The 24555-nt window shown below is 36.6% G+C and overlaps 1 protein-coding gene across 4 annotated transcripts in view; it reads left to right on the top strand.

The window, feature by feature from the left end:
- Window positions 1-24555, top strand: part of RNGTT (RNA guanylyltransferase and 5'-phosphatase) — a 331943-nt gene that overhangs the window by 13245 nt on the left and 294143 nt on the right. For all 4 annotated transcript variants that reach the window (XM_007484310.3, XM_056818579.1, XM_001376428.4 and 1 more), the window contains exons 5-6: window positions 13471-13546; window positions 17016-17256. In XM_007484310.3, coding sequence (XP_007484372.1) covers window positions 13471-13546; window positions 17016-17256 — 317 coding nt within the window. The remainder of the gene's footprint in view (window positions 1-13470; window positions 13547-17015; window positions 17257-24555) is intronic.

Raw genomic sequence — 24555 nt, 5'->3', positions numbered from 1 at the left:
TTTGTCTATGTTGAGTTAATTAACCAAAAACTTAAAAACACTACAACTTAACCCTAAGTAAGGGAGTTCACAGTCACTTACTTGGAGAGCTTGGAAAAGAGGAGGAAAATGGAGAAGAACCTCTCCTCTATTACTAAAGGAGAGGGATGAACAAAGGTTCTTGTCTCAACTAGAAGAATATGATTCCAGTGAGAGATTGAAAGGGAGAAGTTGGGGCAGGAGATAGATTTGAAGCAGGTGGATTCAGTTAGGGTGGTAATATAATGTCTCCCCTTAGTGGAGTTGGGGACACTTGAGGCACAGTCAGCCTCAGAAAAGGCTAGATGACTTCTCCAAACCCACTTTCCAAGGACACTAGCTGCCAGCCTCCTCTGGATATTATATTGGCATAAACTGTAAAGGAAATATGTCAGGGTTCCTTTGCCAGCAGTACTGAGCCAAAGGGTTTAAAATCAAAACCCCTTCTCTGTGGAGAGTTATGACAACCCCAGATCTGGTTTGTCATAGACTAGGACAGGATTTCAGTTTTGAAATCCTGTGTATTTAGTCTAAGCGATATCCTTTATTATATCATAAGACAGGCCCAAACCCAGATCTATCTTATACTAATATAATTTATTTGATGTCAAGAGGAAGGTAATGGTGGAGGAATGAGGGAAAAGGGTGAGTGGGAGAAGGATGACCCTAGGGTCTATTCCTCTTGCAGTTGGATTTCAAAGTCTGAAAGCCAGAGGCTTATGGGCCTTGGCCTCCTTTCCAACCAATCGCTTCTTATCTCTAATAAATTAACTAAATTATAGAGTTTAGTCCAAGGGACAGGTAAGGGAGAGAGACCCAAAGGAAAAGATCAGTTTGGCTCAAGCAAGAGAGTCCAACAAATCAGGTAGCTGTTGACAATTCACAGAAGAGTTACTGAGGATCTTTGGATGGAGACAGGTCCCCAACAGGTAGAGAAATACAGGTCAGCACTCTTCTGAGCCTCAGGAAACACTCCTTCCCCTCTCCTTCCCAGACTGGAAGTGCTAGTCAGTTGCTTTAGAGTTCTACTCAGCTTCCAGGACTGCCAGGATTCTCTTGCTCCTCCTCTACTGCTCCTCAGGCTGATCTCCTTTCGGTCTGGCTTCTCATTCCAACAGCAGGGTCTCTCTTCCTTACATTACAATCTCCACCCTTTTAACTCAGTCAGAAACTTGTGAATCTTTTGATAAAGAGTTTACATCTTCAGAGGATGAGAGGTATGGATCCCAAACTTGTGAATCCTATGATCAGAGTTGACACCTTCAGAGGATGAGAGGTGTGAATCCCACAGACTCTGCCCTCTGGACAGCGCTAGACAATTTGGAAACTGTGATTGGCACCTGTGAAGAGGGGAAGGGACAAAAAGTCACCATAAAAGCAAGCTCTGAACTCCCTCAGAGCAGATTGTCTTTGAGAAGATAGCCTGAAGAGATTGTCTTCTAGAGATAGTCTTCTGACTGGGGAGAGTCTTCGAGGGAGTTTTGCTGGAGATTGTGGCTTGGATTATGAGCTTGGACCTTGGCTTCAATTTAGACTCTGACTCCTGGACTGCTTCCTTGGGTGAGTGAAGAGCTGATTCCTTTCCTAGTTTCCCTAGAGACTAGTTTCCATCTTAGAGGAGACCACATGGTTACTCACCACCAGCCTTCCTGGGTGAGAGCTAATTATAGATAACCTTTCTAACGTCTTCACATTTCTCTACTTTATTGTTTCCTCTCCATTTTGTAAATATTTGTAAATAAATTTCTGACTCAAGATATAATAAATATTGGCAACCACATAATTTCATAAAAATTATTGTCTATTAATTTTAACCCTTACACTGTAAAGCTAGGTTAAAGATAATGGGAAATTAGCATTATTGCTGCCTCTTAGGATTTTTAGAGATTATTATGTGTCGAATATATTTTTATTTGATGCATTTGGAAAATTGGTACAAATATGATAATAAATTTTTAAAAATTTAAGTTGGCTAATCCTCCCCCCGAATTATTTATCTGAATAGTGAATTAGCAATAACATGGTGTCTAAATTAAGCCTTCTTTCTTTTTTGCCCACTTTCAGAGCATTCCAAAATGCTGATTCCAAAATTCCAAAATCTGATCTATCAGGATTATATAGATCTTTTCCCCCTCAGTTATCTGTGGGGAATTATTTTTTTAGTTACACAAAAAGCTTTACCTGATCAGGTAGGTTAGTTTGTATTTCTTGAAGTACTGCAATAGTGTTTAAAAAAATTTTTTTTTGGTAGTAAAAGTAAACCAGTTAATTTAAAGTAGAAAAAATGAAATCAAGAAAGTATCTAGGAAGCAGCCAGTGGATTGAGAGCCAGGCTTAGAGACAGGAGTTCCTGGGTTCAAATGTTACCTGACGTACTTCCTAGTTTTTGATTGGGCAAGTCATGTAAAATCCCTGTCGTCTAGTAACACTCTTCTGCCTTGAAACCAATATACCGTATTGATTCCAAGATGAAAGGTAGAGGTTTAAAAAAATGTATTTAAGTTTCCCCTCTCTGCTTGATTTCCACCCTGAGAGAATTAAGGCTGCTACTCTTTCACTTGTACTTAATGGTACTGCCTTATACAATGCATTCAGCTAAGGGAGATAATGTAAGACTCGCCACAAAGGAATACAGGTTGGGTCCCTATGTCTGGGTTGCTGTGCTAGTCAACTCCCAGATTATTAATAGGGGTTCTTATAGGTTAGGTAATCAAAGGGATAACAGTGGATGTCTGAACAAAGTTTTGCTACCTTGATTTTCTTCTTCAATGAGGGGAAGTAAAACATATAGGTCTAAGTTATGATGAGACAAAACTATCCACTGGGGAAGCTGTGTGTTATTGGCCCTCTTTTCTTTCCAGTGCTTTTATTTTTTAGATTTAACTTTTGAACTAATTAGTATTTATTTTTTCTTCTACTTCCCTCTCCTATAAGAAAAAGAAAAATGAACCCCATGTAACAAATATGCATTAGTCAAGCACAATTCTTGCATTTATCATGTTCTAGAAATGTTTCATTTGAGGCCATCACCTCTGTTGAAAGGTGGGTCATTGTGTTGATATCAAAGTTTTAACTCAAAATTGTCTTTATAGTGTTAACATCTTGTATAAATTGTTCTCATGGTTTCGCTCATTTTACTCTAGTTCATATGAGCCTGCCAAAGTTATGTTTTTCTTTGTTTTTTTACAGTGTAGTAGTATTGCATTATATCCATAAACCATACTTTATTTACCTATTTTCCAATTAGTTAAGCACTCCCTTAATTTTTAGCCCTTTGTCACTACCAAAAGAGCTGCTATAAATATTTTTTGTGTGTTTTCTCTTTCTTGGGCATGGTTTCAAGTTACCTTCGAGATGGCTGGACCAAATTACAGCTCCACCACTGATGCATAAATGTGCCTGCTTTCCTGCAGCCTCTCCAACATTTATCACCTTACATTTTTGTTGTAATCCTTGTTGACCTGATGAAGGTCAGGTGGATCCTCAAAGATTCTGTATGTTGCATTTCTCTAATTATTATTGATTTGGAGATTTTTTTTAATGTGGTTATTGATAGCTTGGATTTCTTCCTTTGAAAACTATCTTGTGATATACTCTGACCTTTATTAACTTGACAACATCTCTTCTTATAAATTTGAATCAGTGCTATATTTTGAAAACGAGACCTCTATCCAAGAAACTTGTTGAAATTTTTTTTTTACTCCGATTATCTAATTTCCCATCTAATTTTAGCTGCATTGGTTTTGTTTGTGCAAACTTCCTAATGAAAATTGTTTGTTTTATCTTCTGTAATTATTTCTATTTCTTCTTTGGTCATGATCTTTTCTACTATCCATAGACCTCCAAGATAATTTCTTCCTTGCTCCTCTAATTTGTTTCTGATGTGACCTTTTATATCTAAATAATGTGTCCATTTAGAGTTTATCTTGGAATGTGTCTTCAAGCTGTAGTACATACTAGTGGACATACCCTGGCCATACACTGTGTCTTGGCAGATGGGCCTAACCAGGTTGAGTGTAATGACAGGATTTAAACCTGTTATTCTAAGGAGATGGGCAGAATGAGCAGATGAGAATAATCTATTCCAATAGCCATAAAAGGCAGCTGAAGCAGATGCTCTAGAATGCTTACTTGAAAGTTGGAAAATGCTGAGATCATCCACTACATCTCAAACCTTTGCTAATCATCTTGACTTTTGTCTTCACAACTCTGGAGGAGAGAGTGAGTTTGCCTCACTTCCAGTTCACTTGCAAGTCAAGACATCACTTTATGATGTTGTTGGTCCTCTCCAAAAAAGAAGGATGAGTAACAACAGCAAGGTATTGGTCTAAACCCAATTTTTTTTCAAACTTGCTTTTAATTTTCATAATTCTTTTATCAGATTTCTAAAATCCTTACCCCCATAGCTGGATTTGTTTTTCTCATTTGTTTTGAAAACTCTTTTGTGCTTATCCAGTCAATCTGTGGTGGTTTGCATTATTAATTGTTATGATCCTTGCATGTTTTGTGTTTAAATATTTTGCAAAGACTTGCTTCTTTATAAGTAGAGTCAGTTCTGGAATATAATAAGTTTCTAAACTGTAAATTTGTTCCAAAGTTGATTACAGTGATCCCATACCTATTGTAGGAGTTACTTTCTAGACACCCTCGCGCTAGGTGAAAATCCACGAAGTAGTGGGAGAGCAAACAGACTGATGCTACAGTTACAGAGCCAGGCATCACCCAGGACAGAGGACACGGTGCTGTGGTTGCTTGACTTTCATTCCATTAGCCAGTGTTCCGCATACAATTGCTCGTTGGCATACTTGCTCAGGTGGTAGTGGTGCTGCATTTCCATTATGTACAGAATGTTATTCATCTGCAAAATCCTGTGATATAGTGAAAATTCCTCGATACAGAATTAGATATATTTTTTAAAAACCTGTGATGCAGTGAAGCTGTGATAAGTGAACAGCGATATAGCAAGGGACGACTAATATATTTTGAGTATAACTTGAATTTTGAGTTTTCTTTTGCATGATTTCTTCCATGAGAAGTAGTTGATTGAACTAAAATTCACCTCTTTAGAGCCAGTCACAAGTTCTGAGACCCAGTTCCATAAGCAAATTTCAAGGTGTAAAATACCATATTGTATATTGTCTTGTGCAGTGGGAACAGGAAGGTTAGTTTCCTCATTACCTCAACCTACTCCACCCTCTTCTGCCAGAGACCGGAGGCACTGGAAACACTTTTTTATTATAGTATTTGTATAATTTCTTAACAATTTAACATATACAAAACTATGTTACCATTTATCTTTTTAAAATGTGCCATTGACAAAGTTTTTGGTGTTGCTCCCAATTCTGTGATTTTACCTAATTATAAAATTAAAATTATAATTATAAAAATAAAAAAATGTGATTTTGGGGATCCCTTTTGAAATCATAATAGAATTGACTGTATAATGCATGTTAGAATGCCATTTATTTCTAACTTGAGCAGATGTGATACTATTCAGCTATTTTTAATATGGGAGGTAAAAGCAGATTACATTCTTTCTTTCACAGAGATTAAGGGAGAGGCATGGGGGCCATGGGACTGTGATCATTGGTGGCCACTAGTGGTATATTGGTATATGTTTGAGGGAACTGCTTGTATAAGATGGAATCATTGTGTTTTTTTATATAATATTTAATTTAACCCTGGCAAATGAGGATAAATTTTAATAAAGGTAAACTTGTGCTCTTGAAATATGTGCAAAAATGTGATGGTCTTTAGTTGTGATTGATAACTTATTGATCTCTAGATGAATTTTCTTTTGTAATTAAAGGGAAAATTTAGATAAAAATTGGAGAAATAATTAAACCATGCTGTTAGTATGAAATAATGAAAATGAAAAATGAAAAAAAAATGCCTTTTATATGGAAAGTGATTGGATTCCATCCTTACCTCTTCCTCCCTATATCTTCCCTTTTAACTCTATCATGTCCTCAAGATCTTGATCTTGTTCTGTGTCTGTTTTCCTGCAGCCTCTCTAAACATGTATTGTTTTTCCTTTTTGTCATCCTTGCTAATTTGATGGGTGTCAGGTGGATCCTCAGATTTTTTTATGTTACATTTCTGTAATTTGATTTGGAAATATTACCCAAAAAATTCCCTTTCAATTACAAGTTCTTAGAATTGTCTATTCTTGCTTTTTCTGTCTATTCTCTCCTCTTCTCCCTGCACCTTCCCCTCCTTCCCCTCTTCCTCTTCTTTCCATCTCTAAGCCTGGCTCTATCTACTGAGCCACTTAGCAGCCCCTAACCATTCATTTCTTAGTCCCCTCCAATTTGTTTTGTGGCATCCAACACTTTATCAAATTTGCTTTCTCCAAGGTCAGTAATGATTTCTTAAATGCTTACTCTAATGGGCTTTTCTTTGTTCTTGTATTTTTGAACCTTTCTCTGTAATTTTAACCTCTGTATTCATCTCTTCACCTTGACCCTCTTTCTGCCTCTGCCTTCTATCATTTGCAAATTGATAAATCCATCTCTAATTTTTCTTCGGAATTCATCACACTTAATAGTATGAAGCCTGTTATATATTTTCTCTTGAATTTCTCATGGCATCTTAGGTTCAACATTTTAAAATTGAAACTTACTGTTATATATTTCCTCTTTAAACTCGACCTATTTCAATAAAGGGCACTATCATTTTCCTAGTAACACAGATTTATAACTTTGGAGTTATCCTTGCCTTTTCCCTGTCTCTCATTCTGAATTCTGTTAGGTTGCCAAGCTTTGAAGACTATCTCCATAACATTTCTTGTTTTTTTTTTTAAACCTTTTTCCAACTGATATACCCTCCACTATGGCTCAGACCCTCATAAACTCTTGCCTAAATAACTGTAATAGTCTCTTAATTTGTGTTGCTATTTATACTCAATTTCCTTTCTAATCTTTCTTATTGCTACCTGAAATGGGCTTCCCAAGGTACAGGTTTGATGATGTCATTCTCTTGCTCAAAAACTGTCATTGATTTTTTTATTGCCTCTTATATAAAATGCAAATGCCTCAGTTTGTATTTAAGGTACTTCATACTCTGTCTTCTACCTGCATTTCCAATATTATTTCCCTTTATGAATTTGTTATCTAGCCAGGCAGTACTACTGCCTTTTTTTACCACATTTATTAATCTCCTGTCCTGGAATGTGCAATATCCTCATCTTTGCTTTTCGGAATTCTTGTATTCTGTCCAAGATCAACTGTTATATTTTCTTTAAAATCTACCATAACATCTCTTCTTTGTTGTTCATTTTACTTGCCTTCATTTTCCTTTTACTCTGCTTTTTTGCATACATTGTGTGCTCATGGTATCATAAGCTTCTTGAGAGAAGACACTTTTTCATTTTTGTCTTTGTATCCCCCAGACCTAGCATTATTCTTGCCTTGTACTTTAATGTTTGTTGAATTTACTAACCTGCTGATTAATAAATCATCCCCTGTGATACCATTTTGCTATCAAGAACTAGAAGAAACTGTTGATATTTTCACGTGCTGTTTGTTGTTGTTCATCCATGTGAACTCTTTATGACCTCATTTGGGGTTTGCTTGGCAAAGATACTGCCATTTCCTTCAGCTAATTCTACAGTTGAGGAAACTGAGGCAAATAAGATTGTGACTTGCCCAGGATCATGTAGCTAGTATGTGTTGGAGGCCAGATTTTAACTCAGGAACATGAATCTTCCTGACTCCAGACCTGGCAGTCTGTTCATTGTACTACCTATGTTAAGATTAAAATTTTGGGGAAACTGAGGCAGGTAGAAATTAGTTTCTCTCTAGAAGTATTATATTTTTAGAGGTTTATTTAAGGTAAAGAATTTTGGAAAATACAAGTAAGGAAGGCACATGCTAGGTGGGCCGAGAGGCCCATTTAACCTTACTTACATCATGAAAGAGACGCGTCTGCTTGGAAGCGGCAACAGGAAAGACCCCAGTAGCCTTTACAGCCAGGTTAAATACCCCATCTTGCTCTCGGGCCAGGTGAGGTTACAAGGCATTCTGGGAGCCAGAGCAAGGACTTCTGGGGTTTGGGGTCCAGAGTTCAAGCCTCCATTTTTACATTCCTCTGTGTGATCATTTGGGAAGAAGGACTTCTCCAAAGGATCATAAAAACATAATCAATTTGAAGATTACAATAATTTGAAGATAAGAGAAAAAAAAAGAACAAAACCAATAATTGCTGGACGCATTGACAAAAAGCCAGTTAGGGGGCAGTCCCCTTTGGCATGAAAGTATACATATAAATAAATGTTCAATCAACCACACCCAAAGTTCATTCTTTGTGCAGCTTGTGGTCTGGAGGCTTCTTCATGGTGTCTTCTCCAACAGATCAGTTTCCGGATTCAGGGAAGTAGCATCTTTCTTTATCTAAAATTCTTCTCAAAAGGAATTTAAACCTTGCAATTTAAATAATAATATTTTTTATATTTCCCCGTGTTGTGGGTGATTGAAAAATACAGGATCACTTAGGGATGCATGGCTGAGGTATGATGTATATGAATCAATTGGTAAGAGAAATGAAAAAGACATCAGAAAAATCCAAATAAAAAAGAAAAATTTCTGGATGAAAATATAGACTATCAAAGTCTTATGTGCACAAATTCTAAGTAAAGGGAAAAAAAATCGATAACAGGTCCTTGAATGGCCCAATTAAAATGATTTAAGCAAGTAAGTGTTTACCCAGTCAGTAGCTAGGACTACAGAAAGTTACCACACTTTGAAAGACAGAAAAAAAGGGACCAGATTATAGAAGCCAAGTGGGAGCCAAGTTTGGGGATACTCGTCTGTGAGTATTTTCAGAGTGAGTGTGGACACAAGGAAAGCCTATGACATAAGAAATGTTAAATACAGTAACCTCGAGTCTTCACACTTGGTTCAAAACCTTTGCATTGGCCTAGAAGTGCATTAATCCATCCTGGATTGGGTTTTCTTTGGCCCTGTGCAATGGCTGTTTTGTGTATATCTTGTCTTGGAATCAGACAGAATTATTAAGCAAAGTCCCATATTTTTTTTAAAATAATTAGTGGCATCATTTTTATAGTCTCAAGCTTTTGGGGCATGCATTGACAAATGTATCTTAAACTTATAGTATTGAAAAATAAAAAAGTTAAAGAAATCTTAATACTGGTGACATGTGTTTCAAATATAAAAAGGAGAGAAAAAATAAAATAAAATAAACTGAAATAGTATATTGCACATGCAAGAAAATGTAATAAAAGAGTTTTAAAAATTTAAAAATATAACTTATAATCATTGACACACTGTGCCAGCTAAGAAAATGTAGAATACAAGGCTTCCTCACCAAAAATGAGATCCATTTCTTCTTCATATCTGGCCACGATCCACTGTGAGTACAAGCAAATGAATTGAGCAGTAGTACAAATATGTGGTATCAATATTTCCAAAATTCTCAAAAGCCCAATTAATTACAATAGCAAGCAAACACACTATCATATTTCACATAAGTTGCTGTATGGCATTTTAAAAAACCTATGAATTGATGGATATTTGTCACAATTTTTACAGTCATAGCAAATCTTTCAACCTTGGTAATAAACATATTTTTAAACAAAGTAAAACTTATGTTGGGTTTAGAACATCATCAAGAAATCTAGGTATCATTCTGGTGGAAGTAATGTAGTGAGCTGAAGAATATAGATGAGGGGTACTCCTTTTTTTTTGGAGGCTTTTTAGGGGTACAAAGGCCCTGAGATTAATTGCCCTAACTTCCATTCGCATATTTAGAAATGTGGGAAGGTTGGGGGTTATAATTGTATTTCACTTCAGCTACTAGAATGGGCCTTTCCTTGTGGTAGGGGCAGGCAAAATAACCAGAGATTGTTAAAAATTTTTTTCTAAAAATCATGTTTAAAAAAAACCAACCCTTAAAATCAATTGAGATATTTAGCACATTAAATTTTCCAAAGGTTGTTATACAATTGTAACCAGTTCTGATGAAGTCCATCTATCCTCTGTGTGACAATTTACAAAGGCAAAAATAGAAAGGCTGTTTTCATATATGGGCTTAATTACAATGATATTTGTTCAATATGGTTATAAGGGAAAGCAACAGAATTTAACAGTAGTTAAAACTCAGTACATTAAAATGATTCAGTGTAACAGAATAATATTGAATGCAGTAATATATGAATTTAAAACCACAAAGTTAAACCTTAAACAAAGCAAAAAGTAAAATGCAATAGAAATATAGAGATTTATATAAACCATTGGAGTCTGAGATGCCTTAAAAATATAACTTCCAGTTTTAAAGTTCCTTGGATTTTTATCCATTTAGATGCCTATTATCCGAAGGCAAATTGATATGGGTTAGGCAATGGGGGTTAAGCGATCTGTCCAAGGCCACACCACCAGGAAGTGTCTCAGGCCAGATTTTAACCAAAGACCTCCTGTCTCTAGGCCTGGCTCTCAGTCCACTGAGACATCCAGCTGCTTCCCCAAAGTTAGCTAAAGTGTTGTATGGAGCTGAATTTTTTTCCTGACACGCAGGTGAAGTCAATAAAAAGGATCAATGCAATTAAAAGATATCCTTGTAAAATAGCCATGCTTTAATAGATCAACACCTCACACCCTACACCAAGATAAATTCAAAATGGGTGAGTGACTTAAACATAAAGAAGGAAACCATAAGTAAATTGGGTAAACACAGAATAGTATACATGTCAGACCTTTGGGAGGGGAAAGGCTTTAAAACCAAGCAAGATATAGAAAGAATCACAAAATGTAAAATAAATAATTTTGACTACATCAAACTAAAAAGCTTTTGTACAAACAAAACCAATATAACTAAAATCAGAAGGGAAACAACAAATTGGGAAAAAATCTTCATAGAAACCTCTGACAAAGGTTTAATTACTCATATTTATAATGAGCTAAATCAATTGTACAAAAAATCAAGCCATTCTCCAATTGATAAATGGGCAAGGGAAATAGATAGGCAGTTCTCAGATAAAGAAATCAAAACTATTAACAAGCACATGAAGAAGTGTTCTACATCTCTTATAATCAGAGAGATGCAAATCAAAACAACTCTGAGGTATCACCTCACACCTAGCAGATTGGCTAACATAACAGCAAAGGAAAGTAATGAATGCTGGAGGGGGTGTGGCAAAATAGGGACATTAATTCATTGCTGGTGGAGCTGTGAACTGATCCAACCATTCTGGAGGGCAATTTGGAACTATGCCCAAAGGGTGCTAAAAGAATATCTACCCTTTGACCCAGCCATAGTACTGCTGGGTCTGTACCCCAAAGAGATAATGGACACAAAGACTTGTACAAAAATATTCATAGCTGCGCTCTTTGTGGTGGCCAAAAACTGGAAAACGAGGGGATGCCCATCAATTGGGGAATGGCTGAACAAACTGTGGTATATGTTGGTGATGGAGTACTATTGTGCTAAAAGGAATAATAAAGTGGAGAAGTTCCATGGAGACTGGAACAACCTCCAGGAAGTGATGCAGAGCGAGAGGAGCAGAACCAGGAGAACATTGTACACAGAGACTAATACACTGTGGTATAATCGAACGTAATGGACTTCTCCATTAGTGGCGGTGTAATGTCCCTGAACAACTTACAGGGATCCAGGAGAAAAAAACACCATTCATAAGCAAAGGATAAACTATGGGAGTGGAAACACCGAGAAAAAGCAACTGCCTGAATACAGAGGTTGAGGGGACATGACAGAGGATAGACTCTAAATGAACACTCTAATGCAAATACTATCAACAAAGCAATGGGTTCAAATCAAGAAAACATCTAATGCCCAGTGGACTTACGCGTCGGCTATGGGGGGTGGGGGGGGGAGGAAAAGAAAATGATCTATGTCTTTAACGAATAATGCTTGGAAATGATCAAATAAAATATATTTAAAAAAAAATAGCCATGCTTTTAAGTTCCTGCTTGAAAAAAACTTTCTTCTTTCCCTTTTTCTCTCCCCTCCTAAGATACCCCCAGTCCACGTATATTGGAGGCTTAGCCCAAGGGAAAATTACCCCGTTTGTTACCAGCTGGTTTTTGATCCTGAAGAAACTGGGTCTGTTACCAGCAGCCTCAGTCCTGGGGCTGGGTCTGGAGTCATGAGCCGTCTGGGTCGGAGGCCAGTTTTTGCTGGACCGGGATCGGCTGGGCCAGATGGGCGAGAGACCACTGGGGTGGGCAGGGCCAGGACAGGAATGCAGGAAAGCAGGGCCTGGAGCCGGAGCAGGGCTGAGATGAGTTTAGAGGCTTGATAAAAAGGCTGGAATGAGCAGCAGCTTTGTGAGGGTAAAAAAAAAACCTTGACCAGAGAAACGTGGCTTAAAAAAAAATTCTAGGCTAAAAAATTTGAGAAGTTCTCATCCAATCTAGTGGTCACCAAAACTGTAACAGTTAAAATTCTTAACACCTAGCTACCCTTACTATTTACTTGTTCATTTTTGTCATTGTAAAGTTTATAAACCAGCTGAGAGGCAAGTGTTATAGTAGAAAGTACCAGGAGAGACCTGGGCCTGAATCTCTCATCTATACTACTTACCATCTAAAAGACAATGGGTAAATCACTCATTCTCTCTGAGCCTTTGTTTCCTCATCTGTAAAATGGGGCCAATAATATCATAAGTGACTATCTTAAGTGAGACACTGTATGTAAAATACTTTTCCAATCTCTTTTTTTCTTGGACCTATGATTTAATTTTTTTGGAAACTCATAGTGAGTAAATTCTCTTTACCTATGCAGATCAGCATCTGCCCTACACAGTAGTGAAAAATATAGAATTATTATTAATTAGTCTAGAACAAATTAAACAGAACTCAAAATTTACATGAAATACTTTGACACTATACTTTTGAAGAAGCAGGTTAACTTTTAGAAGACATAAGGGTAGAATCTGATTTCAGCTTATTCACCATATTCTAGTTGCTTGTCTTACAAATTGGACTTTAGGAAGAGTGGGAAAGAGAATCAATTGTTGTAGGCATTGTTTGATCACTGCTGAAGAAGCAAGTTAAAGCTTTTACTTTTGACAATGCACCAGGAACTGAATTCCTTTGCTAAAGGGTAGATCATTTGATAGAAACAATTTGTTTTTATTCAGAGTACTTAGAAATCCTTCAGTGATAGGGGCTTTTATGTGATGGCCAAAGAATAGTATATGAACTGATATGAAACTTAAGCTTCTTACACTTCCAAGGTATGTGCTTATGTTTAATAAATGTTTCAGTTGAATTATTCTTGTCAGTGATATAAAGTGTGATTCTAAGGTTGATTTGAAAAATGACAAATCTTTAATAATCAAATAATACCATGTGTTTTCCTTTTTTTGTCTAAAAAACTATTCAACTTATTGTTAGTGGATGATATCTTCAAATGGAAAATTTTAAATCTAAATTGGCTTGCTTATTTTAAAAAACTAGAGCTGTTTTTGTTTTCTAGGTGTTCATTGTACTCATGGTTTCAATAGAACTGGTTTCCTCATATGTGCCTTCTTGGTTGAGAAGATGGATTGGAGGTAATTTTTCACATTCTAAATGGGAAAGAGATGTTTGGTAAAAGGAACATAAAATTTCTACTGATGTATTTTTTTAAACTCCTCCCTTTTTTCTTAGAATCAATACTGTGAATTTGTTCCAAGGCAGAAGAGTGGTAAGGGTTAGGCAATGAGGGTTAAGTTTTTTGCCCAGGATTACATAGTTGGGAAGTGTCTCAGACCAGATTTGAACTCAGGATCTCCTGTCTCTAGGCCTGGCTCTCATTCTACTGAGCCAACTAGATGCCCTCTATGTATTTTTATACTGATTTTCCCAAGGTCTTCAACTTCTTGGCCAAAGGAGAATGAAATGATTCTGGTTTCAGGCATGTCAGTTTTTAGGATATGTGATGTGGTGTATTAATTAAAACTTTAGTTCACTGCTAATGTTTTGACTATACCATGTGTTTTATTTATTTTTTTTTAATACTTCAAAACTGTCTTTGATTTATTTAGTTTTAGTATTCCTACCCCCTGTGTAGCTCCATAACCTGTCTGTACCTAAAAAGCATCTTTATAAATTGCTGTGGCCAAAAAATGTAATCACCTCTTAGTAAATCTTCTGTTTGGCCTCTCTGAATTTAACTAAGCTTATCTTTAGAGGATAGACACTGTTCCTAGGCCTATAGTTGAAACTTTATTTGGTAAGAATTACCAGAATTTGAACTTCTCTTTGAAATTCCTTTTGAACTTGTGTATTCTCTAAGAACTAGATCATTACCACTCCATCTTTATTACAAAAACTTTTAAAAAATTTCCTATAAAAATAGTAGTGACAAATTCTTCAAGTGTATTTTATAATTTTAGGTTGACCTAGGAAGATTATAATCAATGCTTTTTAACAGTTGGATACCATTTAGAATAGAATAATAATTGCTCATGTTTGTATAGTATTTTAGGTTTATAAAGTGTTTTCTGTCTGTTAGCTAGCTAGGACAAGTATTATTATGCCCATTTTTTTTTTGAGGAACTGAATTTCAGAATCTATCTATCACACTATCACAAAGCTCTAAGTGGCAGACTTACAACTTGCATGCAGACCATCTAACTGGCTCAGTGATATTTCTGTAATAGCATGTTGCCAGTGTGTTGGAGTCATTAGAATTGTTTGGAAAGGAGAATACTAGGGCAGGAATTATTTAACAGAAAGTGCCTACTACGTGTAAAGCACCATGCTAGACCTTGGTATAGTGAAATCTAACTTAATTGTCATTCTTGGAAAAGTTGGTTTCACTATAAAGTAATTTTTGTTGTTGTTGTTAAATCGAGCATTTTCCTAACTCTTGAACCTTTAGTTGTAGGACAGGTACCTTTTGGTATGAACTTACAAATGTTTGGTGTATACAAAGAGTTTGGTATGGACTTTGGGTTGAGGAAGTGGGAAAATTTGGAGCATTCAATTTAGAGATTAAGATATGATCTTGTTAATAAAAATAATATGAACATAGAGGTATTTTTCTTAGCCATTATGTTTTCTTCTTGCTGGATGACTAGCAATCATTCTTGGCCTAGCTATAGCAGTTGTATATTACTCTTAGTTGTGTTTACACATATGCACACACACATGTATTTATACATATATATTTTCATAGCTTGCCATTACTTCTGTATCCATTTGATTCTAGGAGGAATGGAAGTAGGCAAAGGTTTTTTTGTCCACTGGTGCCTTTTATTGCCTTCCCTCTTTTCCATATTTCCACTTCTTTGTAGAGGTGGAAATAAAACTTAGACTTTCTGTACTTGGTCTGTGATAGTGGGTTAGTAGAGATGGGAAGGATTGGAAGGTATAGGCAGCTGGAGGTAGAGGGAGAGGGAGAAGGTACTGTATGTATGTGTGTGTGTGCATGTGTGTAGAAGTTAGTTGAGAGAGAATCAGGAAAGATCTTTCATTCAGGGTAAATCCCTCTGCATATTGAGGGAGAGGTAAGGCTTATAGCATATTAGAGTCAAGGATCCCTTCAGGTGTTTGCTGAACTGTGAGAGAACATGGTAAAACCTCATGGTGTAGGAGGTAACTTTGACCAGCTCATCTGAGCTTAAGAGAAAGCAAGGCATTGAAATCTGGCTAAAAGGGCATGGTGTTTAGAACTGAAAAATGATGACGATGATGATAGCTCACATTTCCATAATGCTTTATAGTTTATGGAATGATATTTTTCATAACAATCCTGTGAAATACACAGTATAAATTTTTTTGTTATTGATGAAGAAGAGGAGGCCCAGGAGTCACTCAGGAATCTTCCCCAGCAACATATTGCTAGCTAGTAACTGTCAGCTGGGACCTGAACCCAGCCTTTATTATTTCAAGTTGTTTTCAGAACTGCCAAGCAGATGGAAAATCTTTAAAATATAGCATCCATTGCAGTGCTTCATGCTTAGAATCTTAGATAAACTTAGTCACAGAATGAGAAATCTACCTGTGGTCATTGTCAACCTTCAAGAAACCTAGAGAAAATTCCCCATTCCTAGTATCTGTTTCCCTAAAAGATTCAAGCTTAAGAAGTCAAGAGTACTATGTAAACCACAGTGGAATGGATTTTGATAGAAACATACCATTTAAGATTCTTGCTCTACTCCCCTGTCATCTGCTCAGGTAATTGAGGTTCTTTTCTTCCCTCTTTGTATCAAATCACTGACTGAGCTGATATAATTTATTTATCATTTTGTTTAATCAGTTTCAGACCTATGTAGGACTGAATTGCTAAATTCCTATTCTTGGAAGCTGGTGGGATAAGAGTATACGGTTCTGAATTAGTATTTGCCAAAAGAATAAGAGGAGGATACAATGTCACAAATGTACTGATAACAAGTTATCAAGCAGTTTTACAAATCATTTATTTATTTATTTTTGTAAGTCCTTACCTCCTGTCTTGTAATCAGAATTAGAATACTGTGTATTGGTTCCAAGGCAAAAAAGCAGTAAGGTCTAGGCAGTGGGGCTTAAGTGATTTGCCATGGTTACATAGATAGGAAGGGTCTGAGGTCATATTTGAATCCAGAACCTTCTGTCTCTAGTCCTGGCTCTCATTCCACTGAGCCATCTGGCTGCAAGTTATCAAGCAATATTTTAATCACCAGGATCAAAATGATCTTTAGCCCCATAAATTTGTTAAGAATTTTCCAAGATCTCTTTTTCACTTAATCTCACTCTCCTTGGAATTATTTTTGTTTATATATTTAGTCTCGACTTCCTCATCAGAGCAGTGCTTCTGTCAAATCTTTGTTTTAGAAAAATCCTTGCATTTAAGTCCTTAATAAAAGTTTATTGATGATATACTAAGTTATGTTGCTAGACAGATGAGATCATTTAGAAATAATTCATAACTCAGAGTGTTATTTTGAAGAATTAATTGGTCTTGCCTTTTTTTTCTTTTGGTACTTTAAAGTTACTACATAAGACATTTTAGGGAATCATTTCCCAGAAATAATTTGGCTTCATATTTTTCTTTAGTATTGAAGCAGCAGTTGCTACTTTTGCCCAAGCCAGGCCACCAGGAATCTATAAAGGTGATTATTTGAAAGAACTTTTTCGACGTTATGGGGATGTAGAAGAAGCACCTCCCCCACCTTTATTGCCAGAGTGGTGTTTTGAAGAAGAAGAGGAGGAGGATGAGGAAGAAGAGGGGAAAAAAGAATCAGAGCCTGGATCAAGTACTTCCTTTGTCAAAAGAAGAAAAGAACGTTTAAAACTGGTAATGTTTTCTAGTAATATTTTGGTTACTTTTGCCTTTTATTCCCTATAAGTTTCTTGAGAGTTGGGAAAATGTTAAATTGACAGGTTTTTTTAGCTAATTTTTTGTTCTTTCCTTCTCAGAGAATTACTTAGAATATTGCTACATAAACAATGTTCATGATTGAAAGCTGCCCCTGCTGGAAGTAGGTAGTTTTAGAAAGGTCTTAGAAATAATATAGTTTAATCTCTTATTCAGGAATCCTTTGCAGTGAGTGTCAATTTTAGTAGTGTTGATTTATTTTTACTTCAGTTCTTCTATATTAAAAAACCCTCTTAGATCTCTCATATAACATAATTTCATTAATACTTTTCTGCATAGTCATGGCTAATATTTTTTGTACTGGTGATTTTCTTAGAGAACCCCCAGTGAAGAAAATCCCCCTCTACCAATGCATATTGCTACCCACTGCACAATTTCTAGAGTCTTAGAGGTTTTTTTTGGGGGGGAGGGCCACTGAGAGGTTAAATGACCCAAGTTATTTATATTTTTATATATGTATATATAGTTAGTTAGTTAGCTTTCCAATGTGTTATCTGTCTGCCTCTTTAGGAAGATTTAGGAAGAATTTGGGTTCTAAGACAACATTCAACTTCAGGGTATTATTACCTTGAAACCCTGGAGAAAAGTGAGCAACAATTCCCATATATTTCCATGTTCTATGGATGACCTTTTACCACTCCCTTCTGTTGTTCTTCCCTAATAATGTAGAAATCTTCAGGTTTAATAGCAATTACCATCTAAGGGGAATTCACATTAAAAAAAGCCATAATGAGACAGTTTATCCAGATCAGAAATGTATCTTTAATTAAACTCATTTAGGTTCCCTCACCTTGAATGCTTGGTCTTTGTATTCCCTATTTCCTAATCTCCTGCTTATCTGTATAGTTAAAAATAATTGTTTTAATTAGTAGATGACCATTAATAATAGTGGTTTATGATTTTTAGAAAACTACATTTAATGATACCATGGAGTCTTTTACTGTCTTTAATAATTCTCCCTGCTAGACTCAAATATTAGCTTCCTATTAAAAAGCACTAAGTAAAAAAGTAAGAAGGTTCATATTTAGTGTTGTTGAGAAGGGAAAATTGCTGATTATATTATTTATTTTAGATAGTTGGTATAGTGGATAGAATGCTATCCTTGGAATCAAATCTGGCCTCAGACTCTTACTAGGTATATAACCATGACTAAGTCACTTTACCCTATTTTCCTTAGTTTCTTCATGTGTAAAATGAACTGGAGAAGGAAAAGGCAACTCTCCAGAACCTTTGCTAAGAAAACCCCAAATGGGTCACAGAGAGTGACTTATGACTTAAAATGAGTCAATAGTGAAACAAATATGTATGTGTATTTTTCCTAGTTTATACTTATATATTGGTCAGAATGGATTACTGGAAATATTGAAATGATAATGAAATTAATTAGTGAGAATGATTATAGTGGGTGATTAATAAGAATTTGCTTAGTAAATGTGATAAAAATAGTTTTTCTAGTTATACCAAATAGATTTTTGAGTCTTGCCTATTGTCTCTTTACATCTAAGAACATGGTTAACTTTAAATTTAGTTATAACAGGTAGCCTATTGGGAATTCAAAATGGTTTAAAATCATAATAATTTATTATAGAAAAATTCCATTTTATTATGGTTATCTTTCCGTGGAATTACATATATGATTGACCAAGTCGTATTTTCTCTGAAACAGGACCACAATATATGAAAGCATAATATTATGTAGTAGCCTTTATTTCATATCATTTATATATTCCTTCATAACAGTATTATAAAATATTTTCAATGTGTTAACATAAAAATAATTTTAGCTATGACAATAATACATTAAAAATTGTTATTGTTGTTTTCTATTAGAGTAAATGATTTTACTTTTTAGTTTTTGAAAAGGAATTTTTAAATCCTCTGACATCTAGAATCCCGTTAGTATATTTAGATGATTATTTAAGTCTATGATACTATAATTTCAAGTTTATTTGTACTTATCTTTTAAAATATGATCTCTAATGGCAATATCCAAAAAGTCCACAAGATGGGGATAATGTCCAAGGAAATTATTATTGGCTTTCATTGTTGTCTTCAAAGAGGTCTTTTATCATCCAGAGCAGTGTTAAGTTTTCTTTTTCTTTGTTGATAATGAGGGAAAGGCATCATGTTGAGAATGCTTGTGTTAATAAGCCAAAGACAATATTTATTCTTATGATTATCATATACTTGATAATAAATTATGGCAATGTTTGTTCTTTTTTATTATGTATAGGATTCTCTCTTGTTCTTGATATATCCACCTCATATCATTTCAAAAAAGTCTAAAATTTCCCAGGGTCTTATTATATTCATTCAGTCCAGTAATAACCCATTTATTAACATATCAGAGTCCATCCATTCCTCAGTTGATGAGTACCTACTTTATTTTCAACTTTTTGCACCCACAAAAAGTATTTCTATGAACTTTTCCTGTACAGTGATCCCTTACCTAATGTGGGACTTATGTTCCAGATACCCTGATGATAGGTCAAAATCTACAAAGTAGCGGGAGAGCAAACAGACCAATGCTATAGTCATTGAGTCAATCAGTACCCAGTATACAGAACACAGCACTGGTGAGGGGCACCCTTGGGTCCCTAGCTATTGGTTAGAAGTCAGTTAAAATCCCCCACCCTCCCCACCCCACTTTAGGAATGACATCTCTGTCTCAAGTCAGCTCAGCTTTCTTGAGAGGGACAGAAGGGATGGCCTGAGGCCAAAGGGATGAAGCTGGCTGACTGCCCAGCATGAAAGGGGCAGTCAGGGTGGCCGAGCCTCTCTGTCTTCTGGCTAGCTGGGCACAAGAGAGAAGGGCCCCTCTGTCCCTGAGCCCCACTTCTAGGAGCCCTGCCCAGCATCCCCAGTGTCCTCAGAAGTGTCCTGTTAATGTTGTGCATGTGTCTTTGAGAACTCATTGGCTTCTGATCCTGCTGCCCTGCTCTTGTCTGCTCTCTCCTCTTTGTTTTGTGTGAGTCCCCTGGGCGCTGGGCCTTGCCCCCTTTGGCTTCTCTGCTCCCAATACTCCTGCTCATCCACATTCCAGCCTAGTCCTGCTTCCTCCAGGCTCCTACCCCTTTCTCCTCTTCTCCCTTTATGGGCAGCCTCCCAGTACAGGCAAATTCCTGCTAGGATCCCTCCACTCTTTTTTCTTGGCCCAGCCTGGCTATGTGTCCACAGGCCTCATTTCTCCTCATAGCGAATGCACATTTGAGCCCTAGCTTCCCCCTCTCCCACCCCAAAAATGGGGGGATTGGACTTAAGGTGCTAGGGCTACAGGCCTCGATCCTCCATTCAGTATTCTGTTCACTGAGATCCCCTTCCTGCCCCTGAGCTCATCCTTATCCCAGAGGTTTGGACAGAAAGGAGTTCTCCCTTCTTAGCCCTCCTATGCCCCTGGGTCCTATTACTCAGTCTTGCTGTCCAAAGCATCTTGCCTGGGCTCAGCTGCTTTCTTGGTTGGGCTGTGGGCAGGAGGGGAGTTGCTGTTGGAGTTTTCATTCAATAAACTGGTGGTTTCTTACAAAAAAAAAAGATTCCATGATTTAGCAAAAACTCTGCGATACAGAATTAGATTACATATATATATATATATATATATATATAAAATCTCTACAATATAGTGAAGCCACAATAAATGAACCACAATATAGCAAGGGATGACTGTATTTGTGGGACCTTTCTTTGCCTTTCACTTTCTTGGATACAAGGTAGCGGATTATCAGGTCAAAGAAAATGAGTAATAGCTTTTCTCAATTTTTTTTAAGAATGGCTGGACCATTTCATAGCTCTATGAATATTTAATTTAACCTCAATAAGGTTGTTTTTCCATGATTAATTCCGTTGGGAAGAAAACAAGGCAGTAAACACCTAAATCCTTAATGTTTGTCTTGTATATTTCATTCTGCATGTTAAATCAATCACCTCTCTGTCTAGAGGAGGATATCATAGATTATCAGCAGTCCTCTAAAGTCATGGCTGGTCATTGCACTTGTAATTCTAGATTCAAGCCAGGATCATTTGCATAAGACTTCTCATAGATGGAAAGAATGATTACTTGATTGCTACTGGCCTCCTTGAGGGGTGGAGTTGGGACACAAACGCTCTGAAGAAGAAAGACATTGTTGCTTCATATTTTGAGAGAACATGTGGTTTTAGACTCTTTTGGGGGAGAGACTTGGAAAGGAAGAGAACAGACTTTGGAAGACTGACATATAGGGGAAAGATAGCTTCCCAATATATCCCTGATTTCCAGCTTTCTTCTCTAGAGATTTTGGGGAGTTTCCCCCAGGCAGAGATTGGAGACCGTCTCTCAGTTGAGCTGAGGTATCTTGCTTTCAGTGGGAGAGCTGATTCATGTTATTTATTGCTCGGTATATTGTAATATGTGTAACTTTTCTTATATATTTCTTCCTTTGATAAAATAGTTTATTTTCTGTTGACTATTTGTAATGTTCTTTTGTGAAACTTGTGTTTTTGTGGGAAGCAATCATAACTTTTGATGTGAGCTGTTACCTTTTTTCTTTAAGGAATAATAACTAGGGAAGCCACTTGGAGCCAAAAATAATTTTTCCCTAGATTAGCAGTATTTGGTGTGTATGTGTGAAATTTTGGGGGCATGGGGAAGAGATTCATATAGTGTTCCAGATATTTAACTAGCCATCAGGCTTCAGGTGTAAAAAATAGACACGAATCCAGGACTTCAATCCCCAGAATGCCCTGTAATCTCATTGAATTCTCACGTAGGCTGAGATCGAGAAGGTATTTATATCTGGTTGTGAATAGGCTCGGCCTCTTTTGGATTTCCATTTTGGAGCAGATGCGGCTCTTCCATGATGTGAGATTATCTTGTCTAGGCCTCTCTGGCCTAGGCACGTGTTTCTTATCCTGTATTTAATCCTTAATCTTTAATAAGCCTCATAAAATATAATACTCCTTACAGAGAGAAACTAATCTCTACCTTCCTCAGTTTCCCCTTAATTTTAATCTTTACACAGGCAAGTCACTTTTGTTGAAACCTGAGTTTCATCATCTGTAAAATGAGAACAGTGATACTTGTGCTACTTTTGTGGAGTTTAATTCAATTCCGCAAGCATTTATTTATTTATTTAATTTTATAGTATTTTATTTGATCATTTCCATGCATTATTCATTAAAGACAAAGATCATTTTCTTTTCCTCCCCCCCACCCCCTGTAGCCGACGCATGATTCCACTGGGTATCACATGTGTTCTTGATTCAAACCCATTGCCATGTTGTTAATATTTGCATTAGAGTGTTTGTTTAGAGTCTCTCCTCTGTCATGTCCCCTCAACCACTGTAGTCAGGCAGTTGCTTTTCCTCGGTGTTTCTACTCCCACAGTTTGTCCTCTGCTTATGGATAGTGTGTTTTTCTCCTAGATCCCTGCAGATTGTTCAGGGACATTACACCGCCACTAATGGAGAAGTCCATTACGTTCGATTATACCACAGTGTGTTTGTCTCTGTGTATAATGTTCTCCTGGTTCTCCTCTCGCTCTGCATCACTTCCTGGAGGTCGTTCCAGTCTCGATGGAATTCCTCCACTTTATTATTCCTTTTAGCACAATAATATTCCATCACCAACATATACCACAATTTGTTCAGCCATTCCCCAATTGATGGGCATCCCTTCATTTTCCAGTTTTTGGCCACCACAAAGAGCGCAGCTATGAATATTTTTGTACAAGTCTTTTTGTCCATTATCTCTTTGGGGTACAGACCCAGCAGTGCTATGGCTGGATCAAAGGGTAGACATTCTTTTATTGCCCTTTGTGCATAGTTCCAAATTGCCCTCCAAAATGATTGAATCAGTTCACAACTCCACCAGCAATGAATTAATGTCCCTACTTCGCCACATCCCCTCCAGCATTCATTACTTTCCATAACTGTCATGTTAGCCAATCTGCTAGGTGTGAGGTGATACCTCAGAGTTGTTTTGATTTGCATCTCTCTGATTATAAGAGATTTAGAACACTTTTTCATGTGCTTATTAATAGTTTTGATTTCTTTATCTGAAAACTGCCTATCCATGTCCCTTGCCCATTTATCAATTGGGGAATGGCTTGATTTTTTGTACAATTGATTTAGCTCTTTATAAATTTGAGTAATTAAACCTTTGTCAGAGGTTTCTATGAAGATTTTTTCCCAATTTGTTGTTTTCCTTCTGATTTTAGTTACATTGGTTTTGTTTGTACAAAAGCCTTTTAATTTGATGTAGTCGAAATTGTTTATTTTACGTTTTGTGATTCTTTCTGTTTTGCTTGGTTTTAAAGTCTTTCCCCTCCCAAAGATCTGACATGTATACTATTCTGTGTTTACCCAATTTACTTATGGTTTCCTTCTTTATGTTTAAGTCTTTCACCCATTTTGAATTTATCTTGGTGTAGGGTGTCAGGTGTTGATCAATTCCTAATCTCTCCCACACTGTCTTCCAATTTTCCCAGCAGTTTTTATCGAATAGTGGATTTTTGTCCCCAAACCTGGGATCTTTGGGTTTATTGTATACTGTCTGGCTGAGGTCGCTTGCCCCCAGTCTATTCCACTGATCCTCCTTTCTGTCTCTTAGCCAGTACCAAATTGTTTTGATGACTGCTGCTTTGTAATATAGTTTGAGGTCTGGGACTGCAAGGCCCCCCTCATTTGTGTTTTTTTTTTTCATTATTTCCCTGGATATCCTTGATCTTTTGTTATTCCAAATGAACTTTGTTATGGTTTTTTCCAAATCAGTAAAGAAATTTTTTGGGAGTTCCATGGGTATGGCTCAGCAAGCATTTATTAATCATCTGCAGTGTAGGATTTAGTCTGGCATCTCCTATCTGAGGAGAGCAGAGCAACCAACTTTATGGCTTCAATCTGTTCTCCAGATTTCAATCAGAGCCTCTCTTGAAGAGAGTGGGCAAGATTCTAGCAGAGCAACCAACTTTATGGCTTCAATCTGTTCTCCAAATTTCAATCAGAGCCTCTCTTGAAGAGAGTGGGCAAGATTCTAAAGATTCTGTGAATTGCATTTATACAAAACCCATGTTGTCCATACAGATAACCTATATGGACAACATATACCTCATACTTGATCTAAGACCGAACTCTTTCAAAGATATTTGTCTTTATAATACTATTATATAAGTTCTGGTCTGTTTCACTTTGTTCTGAATCAATTCATACAAGTCTTCTCAATTTTCTTGGATTCTATCCATTAGTGTT

The sequence above is a fragment of the Monodelphis domestica genome, chromosome 2, assembly GCF_027887165.1.
Source record: "Monodelphis domestica isolate mMonDom1 chromosome 2, mMonDom1.pri, whole genome shotgun sequence".
Taxonomy (NCBI): domain Eukaryota; kingdom Metazoa; phylum Chordata; class Mammalia; order Didelphimorphia; family Didelphidae; genus Monodelphis; species Monodelphis domestica.
Note: the sequence above shows the minus strand (reverse complement) of the source record. Positions and strands in the feature narration are given on the sequence as shown.